Below are 16,148 nucleotides of genomic sequence, written 5' to 3'. Positions count from 1 at the left end.
AGGCTGAACTAGGAGACGTGTGAAGCTACTACAGTACCACTTAGTGTCATATGCACAATATCATAAGAAAACACAATACACAGTTATACTAAAAATAAAGGTACTTTATTTTTATGACAATATGCCAAAGTATCTTAGAGTGTACCCTCAGTGAGAGGATAGGAAATATACACAAGATATATATACACAATAGCAAAAACATGCAGTATAGTCTTAGAAAACAGTGCAAACAATGTATAGTTACAATAGGATGCAATGGGGAAACATAGGGATAGGGGCAACACAAACCATATACTCCAGAAGTGGAATGCGAACCACGAATGGACCCCAAACCTATGTGACCTTGTAGAGGGTCGCTGGGACTATTAGAAAATAGTGAGAGTTAGCAAAATAACCCACCCCAAGACCCTGAAAAGTGAGTGCAAAGTGCACCAAAGTTCCCCTAAGGACAAAATAGTCGTGTTAGAGGGAGAATGCAAGGAAAACACAAATCAGCAATGCAACAACGATGGATTCCTGTCTGAAGGTACCTGTGGAACAAGGGGACCAAGTCCAAAAGTCACAAGCAGCTCGGAGATGGGCAGATGCCCAAGAAATGCCAGCGGTTGGTGCAAAGAAGCTCTTACTAGGCTGAAGAACTGTGAATACTGCAGGAACGACAAGGGCTAGAGACTTCCCCTTTGGAGGATGGATCCCCCACGCCTTGGAGAGTCGTGCAGAAGTGTTTTCCCGCCGGATGGACGCCAACAAGCCTTGCTACACGCAAATCGTGCGTTTGGCGTTTTTGGACGCTGCTGGGGCCCAGGAGGGACCAGGAGGTCGCAAATTGGACCTGCAGAGAGAGGGGACGTCGAGCAAGACAAGGAGCCCTCACTGAAGCAGGTAGCACCCGGAGAAGTGCCAGAAACAGGCACTACGAGGATGCGTGAAACGGTGCTCGCCGAAGTTGCACAAAGGAGTCCCACGTCGCCGGAGACCAACTTAGAAAGTCGTGCAATGCAGGTTAGAGTGCCGTGGACCCAGGCTTGGCTGTGCACGAAGGATTTCCGCCGGAAGTGCACAGGGGCCGGAGAAGCTTGCAAAGTCGCGGTTCCCAGCAATGCAGCCCAGCGAGGTGAGGCAAGGACTTACCTCCACCAAACTTGGGCTGAAGAGTCACTGGACTGTGGCGGTCACTTGGACAGTGTCGCTGGATTCGAGGGACCTCGCTCGTCGTGCTGAGAGGAGACCCAAGGGACCGGAAATGCAGCTTTTTGGTGCCTGCGGTTGCAGGGGGAAGATTCCGTCGACCCACGGGAGATTTCTTCGGAGCTTCTGGTGCAGAGAGGAGGCAGACTACCCCCACAGCATGCACAAGCAGGAAAACAGTCGAGAAGGCGGCAGGATCAGCGTTACAGAGTTGCAGTAGTCGTCTTTGCTACTATGTTGCAGGTTTGCAGGCTTCCAGCGCGGTCAGCGGTCGATTCCTTATCAGAAGGTGAAGAGGGAGATGCAGAGGAACTCGGCTGAGCTCATGCATTCGTTATCTAAAGTTTCCCCAGAGACAGAGACCCTAAATAGCCAGAAAAGAGGGTTTGGCTACCTAGGAGAGAGGAAAGGCTACTAACACCTGAAGGAGCCTATCACAAGGAGTCTCTGACGTCACCTGGTGGCACTGGCCACTCAGAGCAGTCCAGTGTGCCAGCAGCACCTCTGTTTCCAAGATGGCAGAGGTCTGGAGCACACTGGAGGAGCTCTGGACACCTCCCAGGGGAGGTGCAGGTCAGGGGAGTGGTCACTCCCCTTTCCTTTGTCCAGTTTCGCGCCAGAGCAGGGGCTAAGGGGTCCCTGAACCGGTGTAGACTGGCTTATGCAGAATTGGGCACCTCTGTGCCCAACAAAGCATTTCCAGAGGCTGGGGGAGGCTACTCCTCCCCTGCCTTCACACCATTTTCCAAAGGGAGAGGGTGTTACACCCTCTCTCAGAGGAAGTTCTTTGTTCTGCCATCCTGGGCCAGGCCTGGCTGGACCCCAGGAGGGCAGATGCCTGTCTGAGGGGTTGGCAGCAGCAGCAGCTGCAGAGAAACCCCAGGAAGGGCAGTTTGGCAGTACCAGGGTCTGTGCTACAGACCACTGGGATCATGGAATTGTACCAACAATGCCAGGATGGCATAGAGGGGGCAATTCCATGATCATAGACATGTTACATGGCCATATTCGGAGTTACCATGGTGAAGCTACATATAGGTAGTGACCTATATGTAGTGCACGCGTGTAATGGTGTCCCCGCACTCACAAAGTTCAGTGAATTGGCTCTGAACAATGTGGGGGCACCTTGGCTAGTGCCAGGGTGCCCTCACACTAAGTAACTTTGCACCTAACCTTTACCAGGTAAGGGTTAGACATATAGGTGACTTATAAGTTACTTAAGTGCAGTGTAAAATGGCTGTGAAATAACGTGGACGTTATTTCACTCAGGCTGCAGTGGCAGGCCTGTGTAAGAATTGTCAGAGCTCCCTATGGGTGGCAAAAGAAATGCTGCAGCCCATAGGGATCTCCTGGAACCCCAATACCCTGGGTACCTCAGTACCATATACTAGGGGATTATAAGGGTGTTCCAGTAAGCCAATGTAATTTGGTAAAAATGGTCACTAGCCTGTCAGTGACAATTTGGAAAGAAATGAGAGAGCATAACCACTGAGGCTCTGATCAGCAGAGCCTCAGTGAGACAGTTAGTCACTACACAGGTAACACATACAGGCACACTTATGAGCACTGGGGCCCTGGGTTACCAGGGTCCCAGTGACACATACAACTAAAACAACATATATACAGTGAAAAAATGGGGGTAACATGCCAGGCAAGATGGTACTTTCCTACACAACCCCCCCCCAAACGAAGGACAATAAGACTAGCCATTACCTGATGAGTCTTCATTGTCTAAGTGGAAATATCTGGAGAGTCCATCTGCATTGGAGTGGCTACTCCCAGGTCTATGTTCCACTGTATAGTCCATTCCCTGTAGGGATATGGACCACCTCAACAATTTAGGATTTTCACCTTTCATTTGTTTTAGCCAAAGTAGAGGTTTGTGGTCTGTCTGAACAATGAAGTGAGTGCCAAACAGGTATGGCCTCAACTTCTTCAGAGCCCAGACCACAGCAAAGGCCTCCCTCTCAATGGCAGACCAACGCTTTTCTCTAGGGGTCAACCTTCTACTAATAAAAGCAACAGGTTGATCCTGGCCCTCAGAATTAAGTTGTGATAGGACTGCCCCTACTCCTAATTCAGATGCATCAGTTTGGACATAGAATTTTTTAGAGTAACAAGGGCTTTTCAGGACAGGTGCAGAGCACATGGCCTGCTTCAGCTCCTCAAAAGCTTTCTGACAGTTTGCTGTCCATAATACCTTTTTAGGCATTTTCTTGGATGTGAGGTCATTAAGAGGGGCTGCAATGGAGCCATAGTTCTTAATGAACCTCCTGTAATACCCAGTGAGGCCTAGGAAGGCTCTCACCTGAGTCTGAGTGGTAGGGGGAATCCAATCAATAATAGTTTGGATTTTCCCCTGAAGTGGTGCAATCTGTTCCCCACCAACAAGGTGTCCCAGATAAATCACCTTACCCTGCCCTATCTGGCACTTTGAAGCCTTGATAGTGAGGCCTGCCTTTTGCAGGGCCTCCAAAACTTTCCAAAGGTGGACCAGGTGATCATCCCAGCTGGAGCTAAAGACAGCTATATCATCCAAATATGCTGCACTGAAAGCTTCCAGCCCTTGCAGGACTGTGTTCACCAACCTCTGAAAAGTGGCAGGTGCATTTTTCAAACCAAAAGGCATTACAGTAAACTGGTAATGTCCTCCAATGGTAGAAAATGCAGTCTTAGGTTTAGCATCTTCTGACATTTTGATCTGCCAATACCCTGCAGTCAAATCAAAAGTGCTTAGATACTTGGCAGATGCCAGTGTATCTATTAGCTCATCTGCCCTGGGTATAGGGTGAGCATCTGTTTTGGTTACCAAGTTGAGACCTCTATAGTCTACACAAAACCTCATTTCCTTCTTTCCATCTTTAGAATTGGGTTTTGGTACCAGTACCACAGGAGAAGCCCATGGACTGTCAGAGTGCTCAACCACTCCTAGTTCCAACATCTTCTGAACTTCTTGCTTTATGCAGTCCCTGACATGGTCAGGCTGCCTATAGATCTTACTTTTGACAGGTAAACTGTCTCCAGTATCTATAGTGTGCTCACACCAAGAAGTGGTGCCTGGCACAATGGAGAAGAGTTCTGAAAATTGTCCTAGGAGATTTATGCAATTATCTTTCTGCTCAGCAGTAAGACAATCAGCCAAAACTACCCCTTCCACAAGAGCATCTTGTTCTGTGGAAGAGAAGAGATCAGGTAGAGGATCACTGTCTTCTTCCTGTCCCTCATCTGTTGCCATGAGCAGGGTGAGATCAGCCCTGTCATAGTAGGGTTTCAGGCGGTTGACATGGAGCACCCTAAGGGGACTCCTGGCAGTGCCTAAGTCAACCAAGTAGGTGACTTCACCCTTCTTTTCAACAATTGTGTGTGGACCACTCCATTTATCTTGGAGTGCTCTTGGGGCCACAGGCTCCAAGACCCACACTTTCTGCCCTGGTTGGTACTGAACCAAAACAGCCTTCTGATCATGCCATTGCTTCTGGAGCTCTTGGCTGGCCTGAAGGTTTTTACTGGCCTTTTTCATGTACTCAGCCATCCTTGATCTGAGGCCAAGTACATAATCCACAATATCCTGCTTAGGAGCTTTTAAAGGTTGTTCCCAACCCTCCTTTACAAGTGTGAGTGGACCCCTAACAGGGTGTCCAAAAAGAAGTTCAAATGGGCTGAAGCCCACTCCTTTCTGGGGTACCTCCCTGTAGGCAAAAAGGAGGCATGGTAGAAGGATATCCCATCTCCTGCGGAGTTTTTCAGGGAGTCCCATAATCATGCCTTTGAGAGTTTTATTAAATCTCTCCACCAGTCCATTTGTTTGTGGATGATAGGGTGTTGTGAACTTGTAAGTTACACCACACTCCTTCCACATGGCCTTTAAGTATGCAGACATGAAATTGCTACCTCTGTCTGATACTACTTCCTTTGGGAAGCCCACCCTGGAAAATATTCCCAGGAGGGCCTTTGCCACTGCAGGAGCTGTAGTGGTCCTTAAAGGAATTGCTTCAGGATACCTTGTGGCATGGTCCACTACCACTAAGATAAACCTATTGCCTGAAGCAGTAGGAGGGTCAAGGGGGCCAACTATGTCAACCCCTACCCTTTCAAAGGGAACCCCAACCACAGGCAGTGGGATAAGGGGTGCCTTTGGAGTGCCACCTGTCTTGCCACTGGCTTGACAGGTTTCACAGGACTTACAAAATTCTTTTGTGTCCTCAGACATCCTAGGCCAATGAAACAGTGGTACCAATCTGTCCCAAGTTTTCATTTGACCCAGGTGCCCAGCTAAGGGAATGTCATGTGCCAGTGTTAGGAGGAACTTTCTGTACTCCTGAGGAATCACTAATCTCCTGGCAGCTCCAGGTTTAGGATCCCTATGCTCAGTGTACAAGAGGTTGTCCTCCCAGTAAACTCTGTGTGAGTCACTGACATCCCCATTAGCCTGTTTGACAGCTTGCTGTCTGAGACCCTCTAATGTGGGACAGGTTTGCTGTGCCACACTCAGCTCCTCTCTGGCATGCCCCCCTTCACCCAAAAGCTCAGCAGTGTCTGCTTCCAGCTCCTCTGGTGTAGGTTCTGCACAGGGAGGGAATTCTTCTTCCTCAGAAGTTGAATCCACTGTAGAGGGAGGGATAGTAGGAAGTGGTTTGCTTCTACTAGCCCTAGCTTTAGGGAGCACTTGGTCCATTGTTCCAGGATCCAAGCTTCCCTGTCCTTTTTGCTTTTTGGCCTGAGCCCTTGTCAAAGCAAAAATATGCCCTGGGATGCCCAGCATTGCTGCATGGGCCTCCAACTCCACATCTGACCAAGCTGATGTCTCCAAATCGTTCCCTAATAGACAGTCTACAGGTAAATCTGAAGCTACCACAACTTTCTTTGGACCAGATACCCCCCCCCAGTTGAGATTTACAACAGCCATGGGGTGGCTTTGTGTTATGTTGTGAGCATCGGTTACTTGGTACTGGTGTCCAAGTATGTGTTGTTCAGGGTGCACCAGTTTCTCAATCACCATTGTGACACTGGCACCTGTGTCCCTGTAGGCCTGGACCTCAACACCATTTATTAGGGTCAGTTGCTTGTACTTCTCCAAGTTATGGGGGCAAGCAACCAAAGTGGCTAAGTCAATAGCCCCTTCAGAGACTAAAGTAGCCTCTGTGGTCTCCCTAATCAGACCAACCCCAACTAAATTACCAAAAGTGAGCCCAGCTACTCCCTTGGATTGGCTATTAGTAGGTTTGCTCCCACCACCACTGCTATTAGTAGGGACACTAGGTGTAGCAGTAGGGGTTGTAGTGGTAGGAGCTGTGGTGCCTTTCTTTGGACAACTGGGATCTGTTGTCCAATGGCCTTTTATCTTACATAAATAGCACCATGGTTTCTTTTCCTTGTTCTGATTAGAGGAGGGTTTGGGCCCACCACCCCCACCAGAGTGTTTTTGTGGGCCTGATGAAGACTCATTTTTAGATTTGTCCCCACCCTTGTCTGAAGACTTACCATCCTTCTTTTTGTTGCCATCTTTGTCACCCCCTGTATGAACTTTTCTGTTCACTCTTGTTCTGACCCATTTGTCTGCCTTCTTTCCCAATTCTTGGGGAGAGGTCAGATCAGAGTCCACCAAGTACTGGTGCAACAAATCAGACACACAATTATTAAGAATATGCTCTCTCAGGATTAAGTTATACAGGCTGTCATAATCAGTAACTTTACTGCCATGTAACCACCCCTCCAAGGCCTTCACTGCCTGGTCAATGAAATCAACCCAGTCTTGTGAAGACTCCTTTTTGGTATCTCTGAACTTGATCCTGTACTGTTCAGTGGTTAAGCCATAACCATCCAGGAGTGCATTCTTAAGAACTTGGAAATTGTTAGCATCATTTTCTTTTACAGTAAGGAGCCTATCCCTACCTTTTCCAGTAAATGATAGCCATAGGATAGCAGCCCACTGCCTTTGAGGGACATCCTGTACAGCACAGGCCCTCTCAAGTGCAGCAAACCACTTGTTAATGTCATCCCCCTCCTTGTAAGGGGGAACTATCTTATGCAGATTCCTGGAATCATGCTCTTTTGCAGGATGACTATGGGGAATACTGCTGCTGCCACCATGGGTATCTAAACCCATTTTCTGTCTTTCCCTCTCTATTTCTAAAGACTGTCTATCCAAATCCAGCTGTTGCTTCTTGAGCTTCAGTCTGGTTTGCTCCACTCTCAATCTATTGAGCTCCCTTTCCAACAATCTGTCATCAGGGTGGGTGGGAGGGACATTTCTAGATACAGAGGTATGATGGGAATGAACAGAAGGAGACCTGTCCCTTACAGAGGGCACCCTAACAGCTTGGCTACCAGTATAATGTGAGAGCACATCATCAGTATGATGTGATTCAACCTCTGTACCAACTATGCTAGACTGTCTAGTAATGGGCAGGCTGAGAAGTTTCTTTCCTGAACCTTTTCCTGGGGGAGTCCCTGGATCAGATTGAGAACCATTAGCTACTTTTTCTACAGATTGGGCACTTATGGCCTTATCCTGTACTCTAAGCATATTAATTAACAGTTCTAAGGAAGGATTCTTCCCTACACTCAAACCTCTCTCTATGCAGAGACTCCTTGCTCCTTTCCAGCTAAGGTGATCATATGCAAGTTTGGACAGTTCAACTTTTTGGCCTGTGCCAGACATTTTTAGAGAGAGTTAAAGTGATAGACAAAGAGAAAAAAAAGTTTTCAGAACTTTTTGGAAAGACAGAAAAAACTTTTTTAAACTTTTAAGAACTTTTTGAAAGTTTAGAAGTACTTTTCAGCACTTAGAAAAGAGTGAAAAGAGGAAATGCAAAACTTTTTGGCTATGTGTATATACACTGACCTTGTTTTGTATATTTTTCTCTTATGAAAAGTACAATGACAAGAGTGGTAAGTAGTCTCAAGCACTTATCCCACCACTGCACAACCAATGTAGGAGGCTGGACTGGCTTGTAGTGAGTACCAAGGGGTACTTGCACCTTGCACCAGGCCCAGTTATCCCTTATTAGTGTATAGGGTGTCTAGCAGCTTAGGCTGATAGATAATGGTAGCTTAGCAGAGCAGCTTAGGCTGAACTAGGAGACGTGTGAAGCTACTACAGTACCACTTAGTGTCATATGCACAATATCATAAGAAAACACAATACACAGTTATACTAAAAATAAAGGTACTTTATTTTTATGACAATATGCCAAAGTATCTTAGAGTGTACCCTCAGTGAGAGGATAGGAAATATACACAAGATATATATACACAATAGCAAAAACATGCAGTATAGTCTTAGAAAACAGTGCAAACAATGTATAGTTACAATAGGATGCAATGGGGAAACATAGGGATAGGGGCAACACAAACCATATACTCCAGAAGTGGAATGCGAACCACGAATGGACCCCAAACCTATGTGACCTTGTAGAGGATCGCTGGGACTATTAGAAAATAGTGAGAGTTAGCAAAATAACCCACCCCAAGACCCTGAAAAGTGAGTGCAAAGTGCACCAAAGTTCCCCTAAGGACAAAATAGTCGTGTTAGAGGGAGAATGCAAGGAAAACACAAATCAGCAATGCAACAACGATGGATTCCTGTCTGAAGGTACCTGTGGAACAAGGGGACCAAGTCCAAAAGTCACAAGCAGCTCGGAGATGGGCAGATGCCCAAGAAATGCCAGCGGTTGGTGCAAAGAAGCTCTTACTAGGCTGAAGAACTGTGAATACTGCAGGAACGACAAGGGCTAGAGACTTCCCCTTTGGAGGATGGATCCCCCACGCCTTGGAGAGTCGTGCAGAAGTGTTTTCCCGCCGGATGGACGCCAACAAGCCTTGCTACACGCAAATCGTGCGTTTGGCGTTTTTGGACGCTGCTGGGGCCCAGGAGGGACCAGGAGGTCGCAAATTGGACCTGCAGAGAGAGGGGACGTCGAGCAAGACAAGGAGCCCTCACTGAAGCAGGTAGCACCCGGAGAAGTGCCAGAAACAGGCACTACGAGGATGCGTGAAACGGTGCTCGCCGAAGTTGCACAAAGGAGTCCCACGTCGCCGGAGACCAACTTAGAAAGTCGTGCAATGCAGGTTAGAGTGCCGTGGACCCAGGCTTGGCTGTGCACGAAGGATTTCCGCCGGAAGTGCACAGGGGCCGGAGAAGCTTGCAAAGTCGCGGTTCCCAGCAATGCAGCCCAGCGAGGTGAGGCAAGGACTTACCTCCACCAAACTTGGGCTGAAGAGTCACTGGACTGTGGCGGTCACTTGGACAGTGTCGCTGGATTCGAGGGACCTCGCTCGTCGTGCTGAGAGGAGACCCAAGGGACCGGAAATGCAGCTTTTTGGTGCCTGCGGTTGCAGGGGGAAGATTCCGTCGACCCACGGGAGATTTCTTCGGAGCTTCTGGTGCAGAGAGGAGGCAGACTACCCCCACAGCATGCACAAGCAGGAAAACAGTCGAGAAGGCGGCAGGATCAGCGTTACAGAGTTGCAGTAGTCGTCTTTGCTACTATGTTGCAGGTTTGCAGGCTTCCAGCGCGGTCAGCGGTCGATTCCTTATCAGAAGGTGAAGAGGGAGATGCAGAGGAACTCGGCTGAGCTCATGCATTCGTTATCTAAAGTTTCCCCAGAGACAGAGACCCTAAATAGCCAGAAAAGAGGGTTTGGCTACCTAGGAGAGAGGAAAGGCTACTAACACCTGAAGGAGCCTATCACAAGGAGTCTCTGACGTCACCTGGTGGCACTGGCCACTCAGAGCAGTCCAGTGTGCCAGCAGCACCTCTGTTTCCAAGATGGCAGAGGTCTGGAGCACACTGGAGGAGCTCTGGACACCTCCCAGGGGAGGTGCAGGTCAGGGGAGTGGTCACTCCCCTTTCCTTTGTCCAGTTTCGCGCCAGAGCAGGGGCTAAGGGGTCCCTGAACCGGTGTAGACTGGCTTATGCAGAATTGGGCACCTCTGTGCCCAACAAAGCATTTCCAGAGGCTGGGGGAGGCTACTCCTCCCCTGCCTTCACACCATTTTCCAAAGGGAGAGGGTGTTACACCCTCTCTCAGAGGAAGTTCTTTGTTCTGCCATCCTGGGCCAGGCCTGGCTGGACCCCAGGAGGGCAGATGCCTGTCTGAGGGGTTGGCAGCAGCAGCAGCTGCAGAGAAACCCCAGGAAGGGCAGTTTGGCAGTACCAGGGTCTGTGCTACAGACCACTGGGATCATGGAATTGTACCAACAATGCCAGGATGGCATAGAGGGGGCAATTCCATGATCATAGACATGTTACATGGCCATATTCGGAGTTACCATGGTGAAGCTACATATAGGTAGTGACCTATATGTAGTGCACGCGTGTAATGGTGTCCCCGCACTCACAAAGTTCAGTGAATTGGCTCTGAACAATGTGGGGGCACCTTGGCTAGTGCCAGGGTGCCCTCACACTAAGTAACTTTGCACCTAACCTTTACCAGGTAAGGGTTAGACATATAGGTGACTTATAAGTTACTTAAGTGCAGTGTAAAATGGCTGTGAAATAACGTGGACGTTATTTCACTCAGGCTGCAGTGGCAGGCCTGTGTAAGAATTGTCAGAGCTCCCTATGGGTGGCAAAAGAAATGCTGCAGCCCATAGGGATCTCCTGGAACCCCAATACCCTGGGTACCTCAGTACCATATACTAGGGGATTATAAGGGTGTTCCAGTAAGCCAATGTAATTTGGTAAAAATGGTCACTAGCCTGTCAGTGACAATTTGGAAAGAAATGAGAGAGCATAACCACTGAGGCTCTGATCAGCAGAGCCTCAGTGAGACAGTTAGTCACTACACAGGTAACACATACAGGCACACTTATGAGCACTGGGGCCCTGGGTTACCAGGGTCCCAGTGACACATACAACTAAAACAACATATATACAGTGAAAAAATGGGGGTAACATGCCAGGCAAGATGGTACTTTCCTACACTTACCCTGACTAGGTTTTGGGTCCCTATTTGGACAAAGATGTATGTATACCTTTGCCAACTAGAGACCCTATTTCTAACAGTATCTAATGCACTAATATGGAAACAAACTGTTTACATTTGATTGAACTTAAACGTTTTGAAGAGACCTAAGCCAAACCTTTCCATCTAGTGTGACTGATATAATGTATTTCCAGTCAATTGCAATTTAATAGACATGTGCCTATTTAATTAGTGTTAATATTTATGTTTTTGTTTTACTGAGATCTGGACCAAGAAAGTTGCTTCTTGCAAAGTTGCTCAACAATATTCAATTGATGGCACTTCATATAATGTCATTTTCTGTGATTTCATGTTGTACGCAAATTAGTGCGGGCTCACACACTCCCTTTCTGGCCGGAACCCCAAAAGTCCTAGGACTGGCTCTGCATCAGAAACCCACACCCACAATTAAACATACACACACGCACACACCATCAAAAACTCAAACCACCATGGTACACCTGTGTACACCATTAGACACTCACACACTTACCACCATGCGCCCCATGCGTTAAGCAGATGCCTACATACACACACCCTCAGATTAATAAACGCACACTACCCGCTCTCACACGAATAAGAGACAATGTGTGCTGCTATAAATACACGAATAAGAGACAATGTGTGCTGCTATAAATACAAGTTGCAAAACTAGCAGCATAAACCAAGAAAGACAGCACCCCGGCAATGTTTTTAAATATTGCACTATCAAGACATTGCACACAATTGTTATTTATGTACGTTTTACAAAATGTGCACAATACATTGCATTTTGTGATACTGGTCTGACTTGAGATGCCCATAAAGAATTTTGTCATATTGTATCATATTCAAATAGATTCAGAGTGTCTTTCGTCTGTGCTCTCAAATTGCTTTATGTTAGTTGTTTGGTGATTTGCGAGTCCCGCCTTTTTTCGTTTACACGAGAGTACTTTCTGGTCCTTGTAGTTTTACTACTACTACTACCAGGTTGGGAGGTTTATACCACGATGATTTCAGGAAACACAATAATGAAGCTTTTTTTCTTTTATGGGCAGAGTTTAATTCTATACAGTTGACTGAGTTGCCACCTCGCACTCAAAATCCCGTCACATTCAAGAACACTCAAGCCGATAGCAAACTTTATCCCCCTTCCCTAATTCCAGGTCCGGCTCCACCCAGACACACCTGGCTCTCAGCAACATGGGTCTCAATTTAAGGAGCTGTGAAGAGCAGCTGGCGTTTCTGACATTGAAACTGGAGGATTTCAAGAAGGAAGGAATGGCCGAGGGCTATGGTAGGGCAAAACATTGGTACTGTCGTACTTATTTGGGAGACCCGGGCCTCGCAAGTGTTCTGTCGCGGCTTACTCGTGACATTGTTTGTTGCTCTTTAAATTAATGTTCTGTTTTCTTTCAATTCTGGTTCGTAGTATTTGGCTTCATTTCACTGACTTCATATAATTTAACTTCGTATGGTTAAAAACGAAATGCGATTGTATTGAGTGGGGTAAACTCTTCTGTTCCAGACATTGCCATAACTACGAAGTCACACCATATGGTGTGACTTCTCCAGCAAATATTAACATTTTTTTGTCCATTTAGTGTATTTTGGACTTTATCATCTCACTTTGAAAACTTTGTTTGGGCTTCAAGCTTCTATCTTAAAAAGTGTTGCTGCTTAACCATGTTGGTTATAGGTGCCAGGTGTGGTGGTACTTGTCCATGTGCCTTTATCTGCAGTACCTGGTTTCTACTGAACTGCTATAGATTTGTAGACCATCCTCTTATAAATCCTCATCCCTTGTCTTTAATGCATCTTTATACTTCTAGTGTTATCACGTTACTCTTCGGACTTGACTATCCCCCCCCCCCCAACCCCTTTGTATAGCCTTGCTCTTCAATATTCATTTGGCCTCGTTTGATGGTTTGACTTTTGGCTTTGCAGCCCCAGCCTTACTGTGAACACCCAATCTCCAGTTCCCCCTCGCAGTTTCATCTGTTTGTTGCTTGTTATTTTCTGTGTTGTTTTATTACCCTTTTCCAGAGTATATTTTTCTAATTGCACATTGTAAATTTCCCCCTTCCCCCCCCCACCCCTCCCCCCCCCTTGGAGAAGTGCTCTCATCAGTACTCTTATGACTTTCTTCGATCTAAAACCTGTCCAGTCTGCATGGCCTATTACTTCTGAGCCTAGTATGTACTCTACACTCTAGGATTTTGGAGTACTTTCCAAAGTAAAACACTATGTCTTATGTTGTGCTTTCTTTAGCATAAATGTACATGATGTGCCAAACTGATGGTAGGAAGCTTCAGTGGGTGAAGGATCTACCTTAGAGTCTTCAAGGCTTCTCTTTACCCTCTTGGGGGTGGGTGAGGCAAGGGCATGCACACTTAAGTATTAGCCTAAAAAGGGTGATGCTTATGGGTGGAGTGAACAATTTAAACGCTGTGACTTGGGATGTGACCCTGATGACTCGCAAATGTCACTAACTCATCATGGAGTTTGGCTTGGTGAATCTTTCAGACAGTCTAATGTTGAAGGAGGCCAGGTCTTAACGGGTAAAGCTTATGACTCACCTGAAGTGAGTGGGAGACCTCTTAAAAATGATAGTTTCTGCTAGCGTCCAGATGATGAATGTTGTAGGGACGGTTGGTTCCCATGAATTACAAATTAGGGCAGATATTTGCCAAAATTAAGGATTTTGCTACATTGCAATATGATTGTGGCAATTGTACTTACGTGTTACTTGGGTCACCATTACTTTGAAGGGATACAGGCCATTGCTAATCATTGGCTTGGTCCTTTTTGTCTCAAGCTTTGTAGCATCAGCCAGCTACATGAAAGTGTGGTTTGGGAATTACTTGTTAGAGGAAGAGCTCTGCTACTACAAGGCTGGTGAAAGGTGAATAAAATGGTCTAAACGGAAAGCAGTGTGGTGGTTTCTGCAAGCCAAATTTCTGCTCCATTTTGGTGAGAACAAATCTCGAAATCTGGGCAGAAGGTGAGAAGTGAGGCGATGGGTCTATGTAGTCATGACTGTTTAGGTGCATGTTCCTACTGGCTCTCTATTTTGTCTGAGATGGTTCTGAGGGCTTCAGAGTACAGATGTGGATTCCAAACCCATTGAACGTTTGGTAAAGAAATTGATCATGCTGTTGTCAAAACTGAAGACTGCATATCTTTGCGGTGGACGACTTGGTCTTCTTCTTATTTTGCTTTTGGGGTGTTTTTCGGCCTGCACAGGATGCATCCAGTGCCTAATTTGTAAGTGAATAAGTACCTTGGCCCAAGGTTTTGCTGAGAATCTGCAGCTGTCAGAGGTCAGGTTGCTGACTATTAAAGCTGCATAGTTTTGATTCTACCTCATGTCTTTCATCTACCACGAGACTCTACCTGCCTATCTTGCAAGTTCCTTTCCATTCCTGTTCTTCTTTTGTTACCTTTTTTCTGTCTTTCTCCTCCCCTTCTTCCCTTCTCTTTTTCTTGCTCTGGTTGCTCTTGAGGAAAAATTAAGTGCCAGTGGCCTCCACGGGTTAAATTAAGCACTGTATGCATCTTCTGTGGAAGGCACATTTTTTCACAGGACATGTATGGGTTTCATTACTATATACGTTGCTGACGAAACAGCTGCTAACAAGCCATATTGCAATAGTGTTTCCAGTCTTCTAAGCTGTTTCCTTCGCCTGTAATGCTAGCATTGGAATTGAGTGTGGTATTGTAGAGCCAATTCTCAAGGGGCCTCTTCAACTTGAGGACCACTAGGCAGTCCTTTTGTTTAGTATTGTAATTTTGTTTTCTTTTTCTTGGAACCAGAGAAGCAAGGTACTTCTGCAAGTTCATAGAGTTGCCAAGTACCATCTTCTAGTTAAGGCTTTGACTTTCATGGGATGGCAAGGTCGAATGGACTAGGCTCTTCTGGATGATGAAGGCTAGGATGTTTAGTTTCAGTTAACGGGCATCCCTCAAATATATCTTGCATCAATAAGAAGTGGAGTTGGGCACAAGAAACAGCAGTCTTCAAGCTGCCCAGAGATTTCATTTGGCATGTTCACCACCTGCCAATCTTAAATGCAATAAATGTCGGCAGACTATCAGGTAGTGAGAGCTCAGAGGTACAAGACTAATGCTGCCCAGACGTTAATATAAAAAAAAATCTCAGTAGTGGTAAGATCAGAGGTGGTTAATGTGTGCTGAGGATCACAAGTTTAATTTCAGTCTTAGTAAGGGATCTGCAGGATAACTTGCAGATAATTTCCTATCAAGGTGTTGCCATAGCTAATATATCTGCTGCAAATATCTAAAAGTAATCATCAGGGCGTATATTTGAAGTCCTGCTGGGCTAACTTTCATTCTTAAAGGTATAGAAATAGCTTTGAGGTGGTTAGTAATTACCACATTTTATTAATCCCCAAGAAACAATGTGTCTTGTTGTGTCCGATTTGGTTGGATAATTTAGTCTCACACAATTTTCATAACTTTAAATCCTGCCCTAACACGTAGACCTTGAGGAGATTGTTTGATTTCGCCTTTTTACTAGTTATGTGTATTCGCAATCTATAATTTTTACTCATTTCCTTTGGTTGTACATACTTTGAGAATATTCATAGTATGTTTCACTTCACCTGCCCAGTCTTCTCTTTAAATGCTGCACCTTGGGGAGCAAGGGGCTCCGCTTCTGTGGCAGGCCCCACACACAGGTGCAGATTGGACCAGCAGCAACTGCCTGACGTAAGTGTGAAATTTCATGTGGTGACCTGCAATGGCTGGAAAGTGGGGATGGAAGCCATTAGTTGCCACGGGCCAGCAGAGGTGGCTGGGCAGACTGCATGGGCATGTGTATGGGTTTGAAATAGCTGACCTGTTAACAATTTTGCTTGACCTGCCCTTGATGCCGGCTGACATGACCTTGCTCAGCTATCTTGCCTGAAGGATTTCTTGCCCACGCACTCATTCCTTAAATTGGTATCGACGGGGAGATTATACACTAGGAGAAGTTATTGATGTGGAGC

The 16,148-nt window shown here is 46.4% G+C and overlaps 1 protein-coding gene across 1 annotated transcript in view; it reads left to right on the top strand.

Moving 5' to 3' along the window:
• Window positions 1-12,394: 12,394 nt before the first annotated feature.
• NFATC2IP (nuclear factor of activated T cells 2 interacting protein) overlaps window positions 12,395-16,148 on the top strand; it is a 635,351-nt gene continuing 631,597 nt past the window's right edge. Inside the window, exon 1 of the mRNA XM_069243947.1 lies at window positions 12,395-12,433. Coding sequence (XP_069100048.1) covers window positions 12,431-12,433 — 3 coding nt within the window. The 5' untranslated portion in view covers window positions 12,395-12,430. The remainder of the gene's footprint in view (window positions 12,434-16,148) is intronic.

This window comes from Pleurodeles waltl, chromosome 7 (assembly GCF_031143425.1).
Source record: "Pleurodeles waltl isolate 20211129_DDA chromosome 7, aPleWal1.hap1.20221129, whole genome shotgun sequence".
NCBI lineage: Eukaryota > Metazoa > Chordata > Amphibia > Caudata > Salamandridae > Pleurodeles > Pleurodeles waltl.
This window is presented reverse-complemented; position numbering and strand designations above follow the sequence as displayed.